This window comes from Ahaetulla prasina, chromosome 3 (assembly GCF_028640845.1).
Source record: "Ahaetulla prasina isolate Xishuangbanna chromosome 3, ASM2864084v1, whole genome shotgun sequence".
NCBI classification, from domain to species: Eukaryota; Metazoa; Chordata; class Lepidosauria; order Squamata; family Colubridae; genus Ahaetulla; species Ahaetulla prasina.
In genome coordinates, this window is record NC_080541.1 from 196,422,687 (window position 1) to 196,444,460 (window position 21,774).

Genomic DNA, 21,774 nt, shown 5'->3' on the forward strand with positions numbered 1-21,774 from the left:
ATAATACTTGTTTAAAATTTTAATATGATTGTTTTTTTACATGTTTCTTGTTTTAATTTATTATTGTATGCCACCCAAAGTAACTTTTTGTGAGATGGCTGCCAAATAAATTTGATAAATAAAATATGCCACATTGTGGTATTCAATATGTTGAAAACCTTCACATGTTCTTTATAGCATTCTTATATATATATCTTATACAAAATATGTGGTACAATTAGTCATTACTAATTCAAGAACTATGCTATATTTCTAAAGCAGAAACAATAATATGCAATGCACTGGAACTACTGAGGTAAATTTTCAAATGCAAGAAATTTCTATTCTGATTTCTGCTGTATACAATCATTCCCTGTAATAGCCAACGATAGCACTAGATTGGTTTTAACAGAAACCCCAATCTTCCTGACCAAATTAAAAATTACTGAAATTCCATTAAATCTGTTGCAAAATTTACAAATCCTGTGAAATCTTTTAAGAACTTTGAAATCTCATGAAAAGTTAAAGAACAGGAATTAATAAAGGAAAAGGAATATGCTGTCGATAAATGTAAGAGAAAGCAGAGAGATGTAATAAATCTAGTGGTCTGATCTTGTGGTGTGAAATTGATAAATGAAAATGTATGATTAATTTATGCATGAAAGTATTAAAATGTATGCCAGAAACTGAGAAGTGGTCTCATCTAAACTATAATGTGTATGAAAATAGGAATTCATAAGCCAGCTGAAACTGCATGTTATGCTCCAATAATTGATGATAATGAAAGCATAGATATAAACGTTGGGGAAAATTGTGCCTCATTCTGAATGACTATAATTCAGGAGAAATAATTATTCTGTTAGGTATTGTGAATGAAACAGTAGCGATGAGACAGAGTACAGAAAACATAATTGGGCCACTCAGATAACAATGAATGAATGAGAATGGTCACTGCTTAGTCAGTTTATGTTTTTTTTTGGGGGGGGGGAAAGAACTTTATTTCATATACATAGTTTAAGCCTAAAAGAATTCCTACATTCTCATGGCAAAAAATTGACCATAAATCTAAAGCACAATTAAACTGATCAGTTTTGATGACGAATTGAGAGAGTTAGTGGAGGATACAATATTGGTGAAAGGTTCTGAATATAATACCAATACATTTTCAGTAGTGTTAAGAGTGGATATTAGCAATGTGAACATGGAAGGAAACAAGTGAACGAAAGTAGAAAGAGAAAATATGGATCCCGTTTTAGCAAGCAATAGAAAAGAAATTAATCTCTGAATTAAAAAATGGAAAAAGGACATAAATAGAGTACAGAAACTGATGAGGCCAAGTAAGGAGAATTATGTTATAGAATGCCACCAAACTGAAGGGTGCTCATCTGGTGGAATGAAAAATAAAAGAGACAATGGATGAAGAAAAAAAATAACATTGAAGAATGACTGTTACTACAAAAAAATAATTAAAAATGATGGTGAGACAAAGGTATTTATACAGAAAGAAAAAGATAGCTGCCAAATGGTAGTCTAAGATAACAAGGAACAGATAAAATTTTAAAAAGCAAGTGAACGCAGAACAATTTGGATGGAACTTTTAAAAAATATTTGAGAATGGGTGAAGGGGCTAGGGAGGGCTTCCAACTCATTTGATTTGAGATTAAACTGATTCAAGGAATGCTAGAAGGGAAGTTTGTGATACTGTGTGGGAATGATAATAATACACTAAAACATGGAGATGATTCAAATCTGTCATAAAAATTAATTTGCAAGAAAGAGCTGATAAAATGCAAAGAATAATTTCTGAAAGAATATTCAGAAATAGAAAGGCTGCAAGGGTATATGGTGTAATTGGCAAAATTGCTGACAGAGTGGCTATCCAAATCTTTAAATATATGTGCGAAGACTGCATCTGTGCCTGAAAAATTGGAACAATGTTGTTATCTATAGAAGACGAAAAGTAGGAAACCCAAATGTAAAAATGATAAGGGAATTGAGTTTCTAAGAATTCTTGTGAAGATATTTGGCAGAACTCTGACAGAAAGAGTTTGAAAAGCAACCATGAGCAACAGTTATGTAGTTAACAGTTAAGTTCAATGTAGCTCTATGCAGGCAGATTTTTGATCTTCAGAAGGTCAGTAAATACTGTATGAATCGAGTGGGAAAATATATACACTAAGCAAATAGGCTTGAACTATAAAACATTTTGCCTGAATGTAGAATTGAAAGGTTGGTTGCTGAATGCAATTAGTATGCAATAATGCATACATGAAAATAAAAAAAATATTTAACAAATAGTAATAAACAATATTTTATGTCTCCTTCATTGTTGAATGTATTTATTGATAAATATCAAAGAACAATTGTGATGATGTTATAGGTATGCTTTTTTTTTAACCAGACACCACAGTATATACTGATACTACCCAAAGCCAGAAACATTTCCAGGCCTCACTCACACTGCTGGCTCCATTGCTGCTGCTATTATTATGCCAAAACTGCTAAACACTGTAGCTGATAAACGGTTAACTATCAGCTCTAATCTCAACCAGCTTGCAAAATTCCAGAAAATTTAACAATTTGGCTCTTCTGAGGCAGTATGAGCCATCTCCAGTCTACCACTGAGTATGTCTGAATGTGTATGCAGACAGTGCTGTTTTGCTGGCTGAATAATTAGCAGAAAACATTGGATAGATGGTATGATGCAAGGAGAAATATGGATCTGAAAATTAATGTATCAAAGCCTAAGGCAGTATGTCTGACAAAGATAATGGAGCGCAGAACTAGCAAGTTACATTACATATTGTGACTAAAAATAAATGTCTGCCTTGCTACTGTGTTTACTAAATATGGCAAAATGGATGAAGATATGCAAATGCTGAAAGAAAAATGGTGGGCAGTTCATGATCTATTGTAAGAAATGAATGTTTTTCAAAAGAAGTGAAAATGTATGCATATGAAAGAAAATGTGCTACATCTCACTTTGTTATATGAAAGTAAGAGTGGAATATGTCAGGAGAAGCATAAAAATAAGATTAATGCAATGGAAATAAGGTATTAAAAAATATTTAAGATATAACAAAAATATTTATGATATAATAAGAAGTGGAATAAAGAATAAATGATGCTGAATGAATGTGGTCTGAATCTAATTAATGAGTAACCAGTATCCCACCCATCCACCTCAAAAAAAGTTTGAGAGGAGGAGGAAGGAATGAATTGAGAAGGGGAACTCTGAGAAAGTTGTTATTGAATGGATCTAATGAACTCATCAGAAAGAAAGAGGTGAGAAGTTTCAAGAACAAAAAGCAATATAGAATTAATGTATGGCTGAAGTGCAAGATAGAATGTTATAGAAAGGTGTAGTGAATAGTTTGATTTAAATGGAATTTAGCAATATCTACTTTTTTTTCTTTTTCCTTATTTATGTATTGTATTAGTTTGGTGATTATTATACACTTCTTTTATGTGCTTTATCCCAAAATAGAATAATTCATATATGTGTATGTGTGTCTGTGTTTGTGCGTATAAATAAATAATATAAATAATTTTGGCAGCCTCAGTTGATACTCAACTCAGTTTTACAGTGATGAGTTTGTGGAGGGTCTTGACGGCGGGGGTGAGATGCACTTGAATTATTGATTTTATATGATTTGTCCCAAAATAGTCATTTAGCTGAGCTATGGAGTAGAAAAGCCATTGCTTAAGTTTTGTTTAGTACAGATCATCATTAACCTCTAGTTATTTGGATCATTACCTTAGCCAAATATTAGGCCACCTGCCTATACTCCTTAAGGCTATATTGTGATCATTCCAGTGGTGGGTTTCAAAAAATTTTACTACTGGTTCTGTGGGCATGGCTTGGTGAGCATGGCACGGCTTGATGGGCATGGCTTGGTAGGCATGGTAGGGGAAGGATATTATAAAATCTCCATTCCATTCCATTCCAGGGGAAGGATACTGTAAAATATCCATTCCCTCCTCAATCCAGGGGAAGGATACTGCAAAATCTACATTCCCTCCCAGTCAGCTGGGACTTGGGAGACAGAGAATAGATAGGGGTGGGGCCAGTCAGAATTTTTACTACCGGTTCTCCGAACTACTCAAAATTTCCGCTACCAGCTCTCCAGAACTAGCCAGAACCTGTTGAATCCCACCTCTGGATCATTCCCTCTCAAATAGTGAAATCCCTTTCTTTAATTTCAAACCTTTAAGTTTATTTAGATATAAAGCAAAGTTAAATAACACATTCAGTCATATTTTGTTACAATTTCACACACTGTCAATCAAACTAATATTCAGACTAAAATATGCTACATTAAAACTCATTTTTTTATTAGTTCATGAATAGAATAGAATAGAATAGATTTTTTTATTGGCCAAGTGTGATTGGACACACAAGGAATTTGTCTTGGTGCATATGCTCTCAGTGTACATAAAAGAAAAGATACCTTCATCAAGGTACAACACTTACAACACTGTAATTGTTAGTTCATTAAGATTAAGAGAAAACAAAGCTTTGTAGTGTTGCTTACAACTAAATAAATTAATAAATCCCAGATAGAAATGAAAAAGGAAAGAGATGCTTATGGCCAACTTTAATAGCTAGCTAGCAAGAGATAATTTATCCTGGAACATTTGTCTATTTTCACAAATGCATAAGGTTCTTGCAGGACCCTGTACTTTCCTTAAAGTTATCTTTTAATTGTCACCCTTCTAACTGCATAGAAAAGAACGTGAAGTTCATCTATAGCTAAAAACAAATCAGAAACTGAAACACCAGAATAATTTGTAGGAGCACATCTTGATATGAAAATAAATAGCTAAACACATACCAAAATGTGGGAAAAGAATGCTTATTTCTGTATTTTATACACATGCACACTCCATGATAGACGTAAGAGGAAAAAATGTCTAAAGTGATTGTAACCCACTTTTGATAAAATGCATCTTGGGAATATAGGAAGCAGGCCGAAGTGTTCTTAAGATGTGTGCGCCTCAATTCCATTTTAGAAGACAGTGCCCAACTACCGTATATAGTTTCTATTGAGGTATGTCAATTACATTGTTGTAGCAAAAGTAACAAACTACTTGTGGCACTTTAAAAATTGATGAACATATTATGGAAAAAAAGGAGGTTCTGTGAAATATACTCCACTTTGTGAAGAAAGGGAGAGAGAGAGAGAGAGAAATATTGGGGGAGAATGAAAGAAAAGTAAAAGAAGATAAAAATATTGAAACTACCAACAGATAATGGCTATTTATAAAATAGTTGTTACGTATGACATGTGGCTTTTTCAACAGAGGTTGAATTTCAATATGAATGCAAATTGAGCCCATTAATCACCTCACTCTGTTATTGAATTACTTTATCTATTTATTTAATATGGCTGTCTATCTCAAATTTGTAACTCTGGGCAGCTAACAACAGTTAAAAACAGAACTGTTTGCTCTTTTTTTTTTTAAAAAAAAGGTAAAGGTTGAGTCAGACTCTAGGGCATGGTGCTCATCTCTGTTTTTTGTCCAAGAAGTCAGGGTTCTCTGAAGACATTTTCTGTGGCCATATGGCCAGCATGGCTATATGCCAAAGGTGTAAGGAATGCTGTAACTCCCCACCAAAGTAGTACCTATTAATCGACTGACAATTGCATGCTTTTGAAATGCTAGATGGGTAGGAGCTGGGGCAGGAATGGGAGCTCATGCTGTCATGGGATTCTCGCGTCTCTAATCTGGGCTGTCAGTTTTTCAGATGACAAGTTCAGCATTTTTAACTGCTGAGTCATCACACCCCTTTACTGTATGTTGGGTTTTTTTACTATACAAACCTATAAAAATAAAGAGTTCACAACTCATATATACTTAGGTAAAAGTAGATAAAAGAAAACCCTTCTTCTTGCTGAACTATGTCTGTTTTTAGGCAATGGTGTAGCTTCAGAAGTAACAGTATTGATTGCATTGTCTTGAAAATCATTAGAAAGGATGACTGGCTCCCTGCATCTTGCCAACTTCCAATATTCCAGACTGGCAGATAGGTAGTCCAAAGTCACCTAGTTGGCTTCATGTCTACAGTGAGATTTGAACTCACAGTCTCTAGTTTCCAGACAGGAATCTTAACCACTGCACCAAGCTAGCTCCCAGTAGCATCCCAGTAACTACAAACAATCAAAATTAAGCCCATTCAAGCTCTGCTTAATTTTCATTGTAAAATCAATGAAACAATAGGAAGGTGGGTTCTCCAGACATTCAGAGTTATTTAGTATTACTAAACAAGCCACATGGGATCCTCTTTAAAAAAAAAAGCAATGGCAGTGCAGTTTGTACTAAAAAACATAACTAGATCCAAGAAAATATCAGACAACACTTGTATAACTTTCCTGTCATCCTATCAGCTTATACATGCATAGGAGAGGATTTTGCAGATAATAGATTTTATTTCTGTTTTGTACAAAGGGCACCTATTTTTTTTATTTTAAAAAAATGTTGATTTGGATGTTATAGATTTTGATGAACTAAGAAGCCATTTCAGACTAAGGTACTGTCAACATTTAGGTTAATGTTATTCACTTATATGCAGAGATAATGTATAATTAACCTGTGGATTGTGCTGTCAGGAAGGTGTCAAGTAAATGAAACCAGTTTATATTCGTGAATGCTAAATGCTACACACAGACAAGGGGACAAAAGCTATTGCCTTCTGGCTTTGCTTATTAGGTTCCCAGAAGCTTCTTCTCTAATCACTTTTGAAAACAGAATGCTGGATTAGGAATGCATTGACTAAACTCTTTTTGAAGTGTTTAGCTGTTTATCCAGCAAATATTGCTAACACCTGCAACCATGTCTGCTCTCATTTTAACAAGCAGAACAGTGCTTTGCTTCCTTAATACAGTACAGCATCCCATCATTTCTATTCATACTTAGTTGACGAAACTACATGATTTGTGAACTGTAATGTGCAGGTTAGCTCAGTTAGCTAAAACAAATACTAAGTAAACCATATGTCTTAACTTAACCATGATGTCTAAACTTAACTGTTATTTGTACTAGTACCTGCCTTTACAACTTCCTTCACAGTGATTTCAAATGATGTCATCTTCCATTTGTTGCATTCCTTCTTTGACTGCTCCCTGCCTTTGATCAAAAATAATTTTTTGACTTGAGGTGGCACAGTGGTTAGAGTGCACTACTGCAGGCTACTTCAGCTTACTGCTAGCTGCAGTTCAGAAGATTGAATCTCACCAGGCTCAAGGTTGACTCAGTCTTCCATCCTTCCCAGGTGGGTAAAATGAGGACCCAGATTGTTGGGGGCAATATGCTGAATCCGTAAACTGCTTAGAGAGGGCTGTAAAACCACTACGAAGCAGTATATAAGTCTAAATGCTATTGCTATTGCTATTTTAGGAAAGAAAAAGTACTGAATAGTTGCCTAAACCTTTTGATTGGTAGTTCAACTCAGAGCTGAAAAAGCTTCTTAGATGAGAAGTGAAACATCTTCAAAGAAAAAACAGAAAGTCCTGTTGTCTCTTGAAAAAAAGCTCCTTTGGGACAACCATGACCTGGATGACTGAGAATCTCCATAGACACTTTATTGAAAGAATTGCTTCCTATGCTACACTAGTAGAAATAAACTGAATACAAATTCCCTGGGTAGGGGAGCAGATTATGCTTGGTGAAATGTATCTTTAGATCCTAAAAATACACACTGAATATACAAGGTCCATGGATAGGTGCTAAATGAGAATCCACATTTTGTAGCAATAATGGTGATTATTTTTAACATAAATAGATAGTCATTTAACTCAATATATTTGCATAGACATTTTTGATTGGTAGTTTTGGAACTGCCATTGGGAAGCATTTCTTCTTCTGACTCCCTTTGTTGTCATCACAAGAATGGCTTTCAGACCTTTTCCATTCAATGATTTAGTCTTCAAGTAAGCGTTTAAGAATCATCTCCAAGGGATCAATGCTAATAAGCTTCACAGGACAAAACAATGTATAATTAAGCATACAACACTATAATTTTCTCCACAGATGCATTAAAAAAAATAAACACCATATTCCAAGATTTGATCAAATCTTATTAAGCATCCCTAAAGTCCAGAGCTTATGTTTCAATTCTCTGTTTTTCTGTGTTCCTAAATTCTGTTGATGACCAATACTGTATGCCTCAATAAATTTATATGGTTTCTTTTCACATTACACTAACAAATTGGTTAGGCTTCATTCCTTTTCCATTTACCACTGAACACAGTTCTGGGCTGCATAAACAGAGGGATAGAATCAAGATCATGTGAAGTGTTAATACCACTTTATAATGCCTTGGTAAGGCCACACTTGGAATATTGCATTCAGTTTTGGTCACCACGATGTAAAAAAGATGTTGAGACTTTAGAAAGAGTGCAGAGAAGAGCAACAAAGATGATTAGGGGACTGGAGGCTAAAACATATGAAGAACGGTTGCAGGAACTGGGTATGTCTTGTTTAATAAAAAGAAGGACTAGGGGAGACATGATAGCAACGTTCCAATATCTCAGAGGTTGCCACAAAGAAGAGGGAGTCAAACTATTCTCCAAAGCACCTGAGGGTAGAACAAGAAACAATGGGTGGAAACTAATCAAGGAGAGAAGCAACTTAGAACTAAGGAGAAATTTCCTGACAGAACAATCAATAAGTGGAACAAATTGCCTGCAGAAGTTGTGAATGCTCCAACACTGGAAATTTTTAAGAAAATGTTGGATAGCCATTTGTCTGAAATGGTGTCGGGTTCCAACTCTGTTATTATGTTATGTTTATTATCAACCTGTGCCATTTCTGCCACGTGGATGTCTGCCTCTGACAAATGTAATAACTAATATACTGCCCAATGACTACTAAGAAGAAACCATTTTAGAAAGTAAGAGCTAATTAGTTTCAATTTCTGAAATCAGAATAACTACCTTTCAAGTAAAGACGCTGAGTTTGATTGATTGGGTTTCTAACTTTTATTTCATTCTTGCTTGTCTTCCAAGGCCCGATTTCCTGTTATGTCATTGCTATTTTTGCATTATGAAGCCATGCCAAACAATTCTTCATTCATGTGGAATCAACTATAACACAGTGGCAGAGCATTAGCTTTGCATGCTGAAGGTCTGAACTCAATCTCTAATTATCTGGGGTGGGGTGAGGGTGGGGAATGATGAAAAAAATTCCAATCTTGGAATATTATATGAGTAAAAGGTTGGAGAAGACCTCCGAGGTCCTATCCAACTCTGTTATTTTGACACTATTTCCTTTTTAAGACATAATATGAATTGTGACTGCAACTTGCGTGTTATGGTCTTGTATAGGAATAGTGCCAATAGCAATCTTGGGAATCAATTTTTTTATTTGTGTTTAAGATAGGCAAAGGATGGAGTCACTGAAGCAGTAGGCATGAGCTTAAATGGACTCCAGAGGATGGTAGGGGATAGGAAGGCCTAGAGGAACGTTGTCCATGGGGTCGCAATGGGTCGGACACGAATTTGCAACTTATAACAACAATGCAAAACAAATATATAATATTTATATAATATTTATACCTTAACTTTTGAGTACTCTTCAGGACCCTATGGAGAAAGAATCAGAGCAGTGCATATTTGAACTCCAATTTCCCATGTCAAAAGCTGGCACTCTAACCTCTATGCCAGGAGTATCAAACTCACAGCCCACAGGCCAGATGCATCACACGCTGGCCATGCCCTCTCCCATTTTATTGAACGGGGGAAAAGTTGTAATACGTCACCCGATGACAACAGGTTGTTGCGGAGTTTGACACCCCTACTCTATGCTATCCAGCCACCCTGTCTGTACATGTTTTGCTTTTTTGTTTATTGTATATCTCTTCTTGCAGTATCTCTTACATATAAAATGGTACGAGAAGAGTATTAGAGAATGGCATGGCCAGCATTGGCTGGTGAAATACAGAATTTTAACTCCCAGCTTGAAGAAGGATCCAAGCCTGCACTGTTGAGGAAGATGCTTGCCCTTTAAAGCCAGTTAGTATTTGTGTGGGAAGTCTCTGGGAATACAAAGGCTGAACACTAGACTGGTGGGGGGGGGGGAGGACATGAAGAAAAGCAGCAGCTACATTAGACATATACATCCACACATGCACATGCACAAACATATATAGTCCTCAACTTACAACCATTCATTTAATGACCACTCCAACAGTTACAATAGCAATGAAAAAAATGACTTACAACTGGTTCTTGTTCTTTTGATAGCCACAACATCCCAAGAGTTATGTCATCAAAATTCAGGCCTTAGCAACCAGCATGTATTTACAAAAGTTACAACTCCCAAGGGCATGTGATTACAATTTGTGACCTTCCCAGCTGGCTTCTGACAAGCAAAGTCAAAGGGCAAGCCAGATTCGCTTAACAAACACATGATTCACTTAACAACTGTAGTTATTATGTGAACGGTGTCAAAAAGTTCATAAAAGAGGGTATGACTCATTTAACAACTGCCTTACTTAACAATGGAAATTCTGATCCCCAATTGTGGACATTGACCAAGGTCTACTTCCACACACACACACACACACACACACACACATATTCCCATATAACTATAAACTGGAATGTCTATCTGTCTCGAAATATTTTTTCCCCAATTCAAAAAAATGACAAATGACAGTTTGGATATTTGCCTCCCATTGGTTTTAATGAAATGATTCACCTCTTTGTATATTGATTTGTTAATAGAACTGATTATGTAGTTTGGCTATTTATATTAACAAAACTAGTAGGTGGATATCTGAAAAGGGAAAGGAACATTCAATGAAAGAATATTCAATGTCTTAGAGCAGGGGTGTCAAACTCGCTGCAGCATGTTGTTGTCAGGTGACCTATTACAACTTTCCCCCCTTCGCTAAAATGCGGATGGGTGTGGCCAGAGTGTGACGCATTTGGTTCGCAGACTGTGAGTTTGACACTCCTGACTTAGAGTAACATTTTACAGTATCTACCAACCATACCATCAAACTGGTGGTTGCAAACTCTTCAAAATTCTGCCATGGGAGTCATTTGGCTAGTTTACTTTGAGAGAGGTTGGGCTATCAGGAATGTTAGTGTGTTCCCTGCCTACTTGAAGGAAATATTTGAAACCAGAAGGAATAATATGATGCTTCTTTTCAAGCCAACTTGATATGTTGCTTTTCCTGTTCTTTCTCCTCCATCTGCTCTTTGCTGATGGCATAAATGAATGCTTGGTAATGAAGTTCATCTCAGTGATGATTTATAGCATTATGTCTGATAAACTTTCTTGAGCTGCTGGCATGGATAATGGCACTCATCATTGAATTCTGTTTACTTAGTAGGAAGATGAAAAACAAACAAGCAAAAAATTAGAATGCAATTTTTAAATATATCAAAATGAAGAACAACCATAAAAATAGGTATTAACTGGGGTAGGGAATAAAATCTGTTTCTTTGTAAAATGTTGTTTGTATTTCATTTTTATATAGAAAAAAATCAGACAAATTCTGCCCATAGCTTAGTATTTCACAGGCAATAAATGTCAGGAGCGTTTCTGTTTTTCTTTGATATGTTAGTTTATGTGAATTTAATGGACTGAGCAATGTCAAAGAAAATAGTAAAATGAAGAAATGTGTATTAGGACACATAGCACAATTCTGAAGATGCCTGTGAAGATTTGTTCCAGAACTTGTAGCCATTTAGAAAAATCACCTTTCTCAAGTGAGTCACTTCCATATTAAATGTTCTCTTTCCCCTTCTGCAATTGTGCAAATCCTTAAAGAACCTGATTTCTGTTTGCTTCAATGGTCAATGATTGGGTATTATGTTTTACATTTGTTTGCCATCAAGAGTTTCATTGGTAGATGGACAGCTATATAAATTTGTTAAATAAATGGATAACTAAGGTAACGAATGTAACTTTATGAGATTTTATTTTGCTCTCCAATTCCAAGAGACTGCCAAACAAGCAAAAACAATGAAATGATTGCAATGTAGTAGATTGTACACCAAGGCACAAATTGTATTAGCTGCCAAAACTTTTTTTAGACAATAAATATATATATATATATTGTTTTTTATATCAGGCTAATTCTGCTGACTACCGACTGCCAGCAATTCAGCAGTTCAATCCTGAACAGAGGAACTTAAATCCAAACAAGAACTGATTAATCAAAGGATTGATCTAGCATAGTGGCCATATGTACAAATACAATCAAGATACGAGAAAGATGCAAGAATGTATGGTTTTTAAAAAGAACCAACAGAACTAGATCAGATATTACTAGGGACAGTTGAAAAATTAATTTAATAAATGTATAGCTACTTACTGAGTATTAAAATGGAGGAAGAGCAAGTGAAAGAAACAATAAGATGGGCTAAGAACTTTGGTTACCCAACAGAAAATGGACAAATGGCAGAAATTGTGGGACAGAAACTGTAAATTAACAATGTCAACGGCCTATAAGGACAATCTATACAAAATGTTTTATAGCTGGCATTTACCACCAGTGAGGCTAGCAAAGATGTTAGAAAACTTATCATCTAAATGTTGGAAGTATAATCAGATACCAGGTTCATATTATCATATGTGGTAGACATGCCCAAAGGCAAAAAAATATTGGACTAAAATACATGCTTGGTTAGAAAAAAAATGATAAAACAACACATAGATTTGAAACCAGAAATATTCCTGCTGGGATATACTACCAGAACAGTATCTAAAGGGAATACATATCTAATTTTGCATGAAGTAATAGCAGATCTGTTCTGCTGTTACTGAAAGAACACATCCATTTTATGATCAAGTATTCCAGTCATCAAAAATTGTTATGTCACAAACGCTTTAACTCACATTGAACTATTCCTGATCATACAATTACTTTGATATGAAGAAAATTGGAATTTCTAAATTATAATGTTTATAATTTATTATCTTTCCCACCATATAAAGGAACATGAATAAAACATGCTATTTTCTGACAGAAAATTGTTAAAAGTTCAAAATCAAGTCAAAATATTTTGGCACCTGAAGCAGAATAGAAAGTGATACTGTCTATGTATTCATGCCAAGATATTACGCAGTTGACAATTTATTACTCTTGTGTGATATTCAAACTCTGCTGCTTTAAGGTGCCAAATAATAGAAGTAGTCCTATACAAACAATTTCCTGAAATCTTTCTCATATCTTTTTGACCAGAAAGAGTGTGTGGTAGGGATAAAAGATTACCCCAAAAAGCTAAAATCTAAATGGATGTCATAGTAATCAGAAAACACAGCAAGTATAAATGTGCAACTTCACTTTTTATTTAGTGAAACGTCAGCATGCAACTTGAAATCCGTGTAATTTCTCTGTGGTTAATGTTCTCATAAATACTTCCCTTCACAGTAAAACAGATGTTCAATCATGGATTTTCTTCTTAGTTGGAACTAGGCACAATTTAAATGCTGGAAAATCTTTCTTTTATAGCTCCAAGGCTACATTAACATCTACAAAGAAAAGGGGCAGACACTAATATTGGAAGTTGCATGAAGCACAGCAGATGTAGAACATCGTATTAAAGGGTTCTTTGGTTACATGACAATCTCTCAGGAGTACTGACATCTGTATTAAAACTCTGTAGCTGAAAACCAAGACTGAGCCTCAAGTATTGTAACAAACAAAAAACAAAAAACAATCTATAATTCTCAGAAATTGTGACTGGAGTTACTTAAAACAATTCTTTACAAAACCAATTTTGATTGCAGGCTGTGGTATATATCAGAAGCATAGGCCTTTAAAAGTTAAACAGGAAATGAAACATGCATGATGATCACCAATAATGAGCTGGGTGAGATGTTATTATCCACATTTCTCACTATTTATGCCACCTGCATCTAGAGCAACTCTTTCCTCTCTCAAAAGCTATCTTATGATTGCTAAGGCTGGTACAGTTTCTTTTGGGGAAAAAAGTCTATTCACCAAGATGGGAAGAGAACAAAGGATGCTCAGAACATCATTTGAAGGCCACCAACAAGACGCAATTGAATGTATGAAAGGCAGCCATTTTAGTGCCATTTTGAGGGATATTTTTCAGCCTTTAAAATAGAGACAGAGCTTGCAAAAGTAGTAGCAAGGGGAAATGCTTAAACAATTAGCTTTCCCCCCTTTGCCTTGCTTTTCACTTCAGTGTTACAATAGCTATTGCTGGCTGCATTATTCCTTCATTTTCTTTCAAGTTACCCACCTATCTACCTGCCCCAGCCAACCTAGCCCAAGTCCATTCTCTTATCTATACTAAAACCTTTGGAGCAGGAGTTGTGGTGGTGGTGTAGGTTTCTTAAAATAGCCATGTCTCTAAATGGAGCAAACTTATATTTATTTATCTACAAAGCATTCTTACTCTGCCCTTTCCCATGCAGTAATAAAGTTTCAAAGAAGAAAAAGCTTCCCATGATACCAGGAGAAGCTTTCATCATCTGATTTTTATTTATAAATATTAAAAGCTTTACCTACTGCCTCCCATAAAATATCTCAAAGGACCTTGCAATCAAATTCAAAAAAGAATAAAGCAACATCAAATAAAAAGGTATTGTAAAAGTGTTACATTAAAAATGGATAGGAAATAAAAATCTGTCTCTACTACTCAGACAGGAAAGATGTAATTGAAAATGTATCATAGCTGTTCCTCAGTTATTGGGGAGAGAGCTTTCCAAAGAAGCCCCAAACAACTGGCCTGTTCATGAATGACCATAAGAAGACAATCAACATTCACGGCATACCAAATAGATTCTCCTTTGGTGGGGTTAAGCACAAATTGGAGGAGGTGATCTTTCAAGTGCCACATCCTGTAAACACAACAATTTGACTTGCATTTAGGACAAAATAAAGAATAAATAAAAATAAAGAATAATAAATAAAGAATTGGTACAGAGCCTGGATCACAGATGTTATGTGCTTATGCTGGTGTCTACCAGCCAGCACTTGGGCAGTGACATTCTGGACATTATATTACATTCCTTAAATCCTAATGGAAACTTTTGGATGATCCTCAAAAGCAACAAAAGCAATAGAACAAATAGGTGTGGAGAGAGCATTGGATTTTGAGAGGGTCACAACTGAAGTATCAGATGAAACTGGTAAACACAAGTTAACTATGGTATATGTCTGCCTATTTAATAATAGCTATATTTCCAGGAGAACTCCCAAATCATGGACTTGCTTTTTCAGATGCAATGTCACCCCAAGAAACAGGATTTGGCATACTGTGTAGCAGAGAATCTATAAAAAAACCTGTCTCACTTGGGTTCAACTTCAGCCTGTTTTGTCCTGTCAACACTCTCACAGCTTCTAGATACTGGAATAAGACATTGACAGTCTCTCTTGAATAGACTGGGATAGCAGTGTACAATCAAATTATTATCAGCATGTTGCTAATAGTGTAATCCAACTAATGTATGACATCTTTCAATAACTTTGCATAGATGTTAGAAAGCAGGGGGAAATGATCTAAACTTATGTCACTCCACAAGAAAGCACCTACTTGGTCAGTCTCTCCCTATCCACTACCCCTGCTACTCAAATAAGAATCATCTACTGAGGAAGGAACAATCCTTCTAATCCCAGTTCCTACTGATAGCCTGGAAGGATACCATGGTTAGTTATTTCAAAGGATGTAGAGAGGACTATGAGGAGTGCACTATCCTTCTCTAAATTGTGATGGAGGTCACCCACAAAAACAATCAAGGACATCTCCATCTCATGCCAAGTCTGAACATTAACTTGAAAGAGAATAGGCAGACTGTTTCCTCTTGAATGCTCTGTAGCTATATAGTAAGCTCAGTTTCAATAGGCTTCTCATGGAATAAAAGTTTAGAGACCAGATGATAGATATCAAAAATGGAGCCAGGGAAGGCAGGCAGTTGACCTCACTACTTCCAAAATGATGCATTAAACACTTACCAGATCCAATGTCAGCTTTGGAAGCCATACTAGACTTAAAGCTTCCACATGCTGCCACTTTCTCCAGTGTGGGAAAGTAAGAGAGGGGGGTGAAGGTACAAGGGGCTATTAGACATAACAACATTCTTCCTGCTGGTCAAGGTCAGGCTGGGCTCACATCTGGAGAAGGAGTGGCCGGAGTGATGCTTCGACATGGGATGGTTGAGGATTGGAGCATGTGACCAGCAGAGGGGTCATGAGGGTAGAGATTTTGGAGTTTGTATTACTGAGGGAGGAACCCAAATCCCCAGTTTCAGTTTTCATCCAACTGTGCCAGTTTACCTATGCTAGTAAAAGAACTTGGAAAGATGTTGGCTTCGGAGTCTTTTCTGCAGGAGGGGTTTTCTGGAACGCTGACATTAAACCAAAACTCTTTTTGAGCATAGTGGCACTCCCCCCCAGTGGAGCCGCCAGGGGTGCTGGACCCCAGCATCACCAAAACCCTTAGGTGGTGCAAAGACCCAGCAAAAATGGAAAGGAAAGAAGAAGAAGTCCTGGAGTGGGCAGTGGACACAGAGGCTCGGGAACTTATCGATACCAGATTCTCCCCGTCAGAAGAGGATGCAGTTTCTGCCGCCTCGAGGTGCGGGGCCTCAAGGCTGCAGAAACTGCTCGAGAGCTAGGAGCGCGGCCCAAGGGATCTGATTCCCTTACAGGGCAAGGCAAGGGGGAAACCTTTCCGGGAGCCCTTGTAAGGATTCCTGGCTTTGTTAAAGCCCTATAAAACTGTTTAGGAAGCCAGGTATGGATCAAGAGCGCCAACGTGCCTACCATCCCTGTCCTGCAATCCCCATTTATTTGTATCCATTTCCTGCATTCATAATCATGTTTATACTTATATCTGTTAGCTTGTAGAACAGAACAGAATAGAATTCTTTATTGGCGAAGAGTGATTGGACACACCAGGAATTTGTCTTGGTGCATACACTCTCAGTGTACATAGAAGAAAAGATACATTTGTCAAAAGATACATGCTTGACAAATAAAAATAAATAAATAAAAATGTTGTTGTTGTTGTTGTTTACATTTATACCCCGCCCTTCTCCGAAGACTCAGGGCAGCTTACAATGTATAATAAATAAAATAAATAAAGTTTCCAGTTAAACTATCCACTTCCTGAGCTCCAAAGCCAAAAAGAGCCTAAACAATCTCTTTTAAGTACCCACCAGGGAAAAATAATCTTCATCCATAAAGAACCTGAGTGGGCTACCTTAATCAGCCTGTTCATCCTACAGGATTTTGTGCTATTGCCAATCTCATTTGGCCTGAACACTAAGCAAGTGGGAATTCTTTCCATATCCATATCACTACCCAAAAGTAATGTGAGGTCCAAAATGTGGCTACCTACAGCCTTGTAGCAGGAAGGTGATTTATGCAGTATTCTAGTCCAAGGATATTTAGTGCTTTATATAACAGTAATTTAAAAAACTTAAACCCTGAATGAATGGACATTTTTGTCAGGAGGAGAAAAAAATGGTAGATGCTGCCAATGACAAATTCTTTCTCCATTCATATAATTTAAAAATCAATGTGCAAAGTGCAAGTAATGGCTCTCACTCTTAGGGCATGCTCAACTTCTCAAACATTTTACTAAGTAGAAATATTTTTTAAAAAATCCGCTTCACCCATTTCAGATGCAGGGTGGTTACCAGGACTCTATATAACTATTATATCTTTCCTGAAGGAAAGAAATTTCTAATTTTTTAACCACATGTGCTACTTTAGGTGGCTGATAGAAGCTCTGATCTTTTTAATATATCATAAAGAGTTTAAGGCACACTTTGTTGTCTAAAACAACTCACTGAGAGCAGGGATTTTAATCAGGAATTATGAAACACTACTTAGTTAAATAGTCAGCATACTTAAACAGAGTAAAAGATGCATGTTTCCACTCTGATATTATTAAAGTGGATTTATTAATATTAATTTTGCACTGAGAAAATTAAATCTTTTAGAAATGCAATTGCTTAATGCTTAAGACTTAATTTATTATGTACAAAGCAGAAAGTCCAGGCTGTTTTGAGTAACAAATTCACACTTGTCAAAACATGCTTTAGGAAGATAAAATAAACAGAACTGAATTAAAAAAAATTCATCTAGATTATTGCTTTGCTTTTGTACTAAGTATTAAAGAGAACTTAAAGAGTACAATACAGCCAATGGCGTAATAGACAAAATGAAATCCTTATTCCCCAAATAACTGGAAAATTATGCTGGATATTAACTGGACAATTAAAGAAAAAAAGTAGAAAGACGGGACATCAATCTCTTTTCCTCCCTTGTTACAAAATAACTTCTAGGTATTGTACAGAATTTGTAAAGGATGGTGGCTTACCAGCACATTTTGTCCTTGTTGTGAGAGGAGGCCCAGGGGGTCCAGTTCCCCCTTCTCCGGGACGGGTAAGAAGGACTCTGATCTCATATTCCACATCAGGGTCTAGATGCCATAACTTGTAATTGGGAGAATCCACAATGTGGGTTTCGGCCCAATTCCCATTGGTTGTACGGTATTCTACCTCTTTCAGGATGATAGGCCCATCACCGATGATAGAGTTGGCATTTGGTTTGATCCATAGGTACGTGGCTCCAACTGCTAGAAGTTCTGGAGGAGCAATAGGAGTGGGAGGTTCTGAAAGAAGCAACAACAAAAAGAGATCTATAAACACTCTGAGATGGGTTTTTTTGTTTGTTTGATTGCTCACTCTGTTTGAAAAGGTATTGTGCAATGTAAAAGAAACAATAGCTTATTTTCAAGCATTACCTAGAGGAAAGAAAAGGAGAAATAGAAATAATTTATTTATTAAACTACTCATCTAGACTTTACACTGGAACAAATTGTTTTATTTTCACGAAATTGGTTATGTAGAAGAAGCAACTCCTTTGGTAAATCATGCCTCTCAAATAATCACATTTGAAATAATTTTGTAGTCGTGTTCAGGTGACCTACCCAGTACAAAGAATAAAATTGCAAAGGCTTCATTAACTTTCAGGGTAAATTCTGAACTGAACTTGCATGCACACAAATTCTCTGCCAGTATTTTCCATCTGGCAATCTTCAGATGTATTGCGACTTTAATTTTTGAAACCTCTAGTGGTGCTCATGCTGATTATACTGTATATTCTGGGAGTTGCAGTCCTAACAAATCTGAAAAAACAAGTTGGGAAAAGCTGCTGTTTTCAACCGGCTCTGCCAAAATAGTCAAAATAGTCATCTCCAATGATCCATCAGTTAAGCTAGTGAAGTTCGCAGATGACACAACAGTGATTGGTCTCATTCGAGACAATGACGAATCTGCATATAGACGAGAGGTCAAACGACTAGCCTTGTGGTGCAACCAAAACAATCTGGAACTGAACACACTCAAAACCGTAGAAATGGTGGTAGACTTTAGGAAAAACCCTTCCATACTTCCACCTTTCACAATACTTGACAACACAGTATCAACAGTAGAAACCTTCAAATTTCTGGGTTCTATCATATTGCAAGATCTCAAATGGACAGCTAACATCAAAAACATCATTAAAAAAGGACAACAAAGAATGTTCTTTCTGCGCCAACTCAGTAAGCTCAAACTGCCCAAGGAGCTGCTGATCCAATTCTACAGAGGAATTATTGAGTCTGTCATTTGCACCTCTATAACTGTCTGGTTCGGTTCTGCAACCCAACAAGAAAAACACAGACTTCAGAGGATAATTAGAACTGCAGAAAAAATAATTGCTACCAACTTGCCTTCCATTGAGGACCTGTATACTGCACGAATCAAGAAGAGGGCCGTGAAAATATTTGCAGATCCCTCGCATCCTGGACATAAACTGTTTCAACTCCTACCCTCAAAACGACGCTATAGAGCACTGCACACCAGAACAACTAGACACAAGAACAGTTTTTTCCCGAAGGCCATCACTCTGCTAAACAAATAATTCCCTCAACACTGTCAGACTATTTACTGAATCTGCACTACTATTAATCGTTTCATAGTTCCCATCACCAATCTCTTTCCACTTATGACTGTATGACTATAACTTGTTGCTGGCAATCCTTATGATTTATATTGATATATTGATCATCAATTGTGTTGTAAATGTTGTACCTTGATGAACGTATCTTTTCTTTTATGTACACTGAGAGCATATGCACCAAGACAAATTCCTTGTGTGTCCAATCACACTTGGCCAATAAAAAAAATTCTATTCTAATTCTATTCTAAAAGAACCCTACAAATCCATAATTTCACTAATAAGTAATCCCTGCTTATAAATAATTATTAATGAATGTAAACTGAGGACGAATTTGTATGGGCCTAAATTGTTTCCGTTCCTCTTACAGATATACTTTATGAGTACATTTACAATTTAACTCTTCTCTTTTAACTTTACTCTTTTTACAATCATATTGGTATTAAACCTTTAAGCATGTCACAATTACTAAGTCACCTAATGCCAAGGAAACATATTGTCCATGTAAATATATAACTATCACGCTTAGCAACTTTTCTGGCAATTTCCCCATTCCTGGAAGATGGAATTATTTTTAGAAGATAAATGAGAATGCTGATAAAAATGGATGGGCATAGGAAAACTAGGGGTAGACATAATGTTCTAAGAGTAGACACACAAAACATCAATTGTGTTATAAATGTTGTACCTTGATGAACGTATCTTTTCTTTTATGTACACTGAGAGCATATGCACCAAGACAAATTCCTTGTGTGTCCAATCACACTTGGCCAATAAAAAATTCTATTCTATTCTATTACATTCAGCCTGGGTTCCTGCACAAACATAGGGGTCTTTTATCCTTTGTCCCAACTGAATCATCATCAACATGCCTGAAACTTGCATTGTCCCAATCCAGATCCATGAATATTAATAAATGAGTCTCCTTCTAGCAATGTAAACTATAATTGTGTAGAGCTTAATATGAAGCGGGACCACAGCATGTAATAAATATTAAAGACTTCTTACATTCCCCTCATATTCCCATATCCTAGTCTAAATCTGGTCCCTGAAACAAAAGTTCTCAATAAAATGAAATTAGCAGAAGAACGCTGTACATGAAACAGCAATAGGTACACAATAATCCATGTCTATGTCCATTAGAAAAGATGTACATATCTTATAGGTTTTATTCTGTTAACTTTGAGATCATTTTAATGACTAAGAATTTATCCTTAACTCACAGATTAAATCTCTTATGGATCACAGTGAGAGTTCAAACTGAAGCAATCTGTGGGGCAATCTGGATACAAAGGGGTGTTATTTTCAGTGTTTGTGGAGGTGCTTATCACACTTGTCAGGACATTCTTAAATCAAACAAGCCTTTCTGTGATTACAAGCTGAAGAAAAGTTGTAGCTTCCTTCAGGAGCAACTGACAGCTATGACGAACATACCTACCTAGGGCTCTAAATCACATTTATCCTATCAAAACTGCATCACTGTACATCTGCCATTATTTATTCAGCATATTGGTGAAAACTACTGCTACTGCTATTTCCCTTGAAGTAAAGGGAAATTATTTTTAAGAGAAACTGCTGTGATATAAGGAAGAATGTAGATTTTAAGATTTTTTAAAAAGTTTTTAAAAAGTTTTTTGGGGAAACTTTTTAGTATTTGGAAAGCCAGGGTTATTTGTGGCCATTAGATAATTTTGAGGAAATATATACATATAAGATGACTCTAGGGATGCAGTGGCTCAGGGGCTAGGACATTGAGCTTGTCGATCGAATGGTTGGCAGCTCAGCGGTTTGAATCCCTAGTGCTGCCGTGTAATGGGGTGAGCTCCCGTTACTTGTCCCAGCTTCTGCCAACCTAGCAG

At 36.2% G+C, this 21,774-nt stretch overlaps 1 protein-coding gene across 1 annotated transcript in view; it reads right to left on the bottom strand.

The window, feature by feature from the left end:
* PTPRT (protein tyrosine phosphatase receptor type T) overlaps positions 1–21,774 on the bottom strand; it is a 541,915-nt gene that overhangs the window by 327,039 nt on the left and 193,102 nt on the right. The window contains exon 6 of the mRNA XM_058177805.1: positions 18,294–18,587. Coding sequence (XP_058033788.1) covers positions 18,294–18,587 — 294 coding nt within the window. The remainder of the gene's footprint in view (positions 1–18,293; positions 18,588–21,774) is intronic.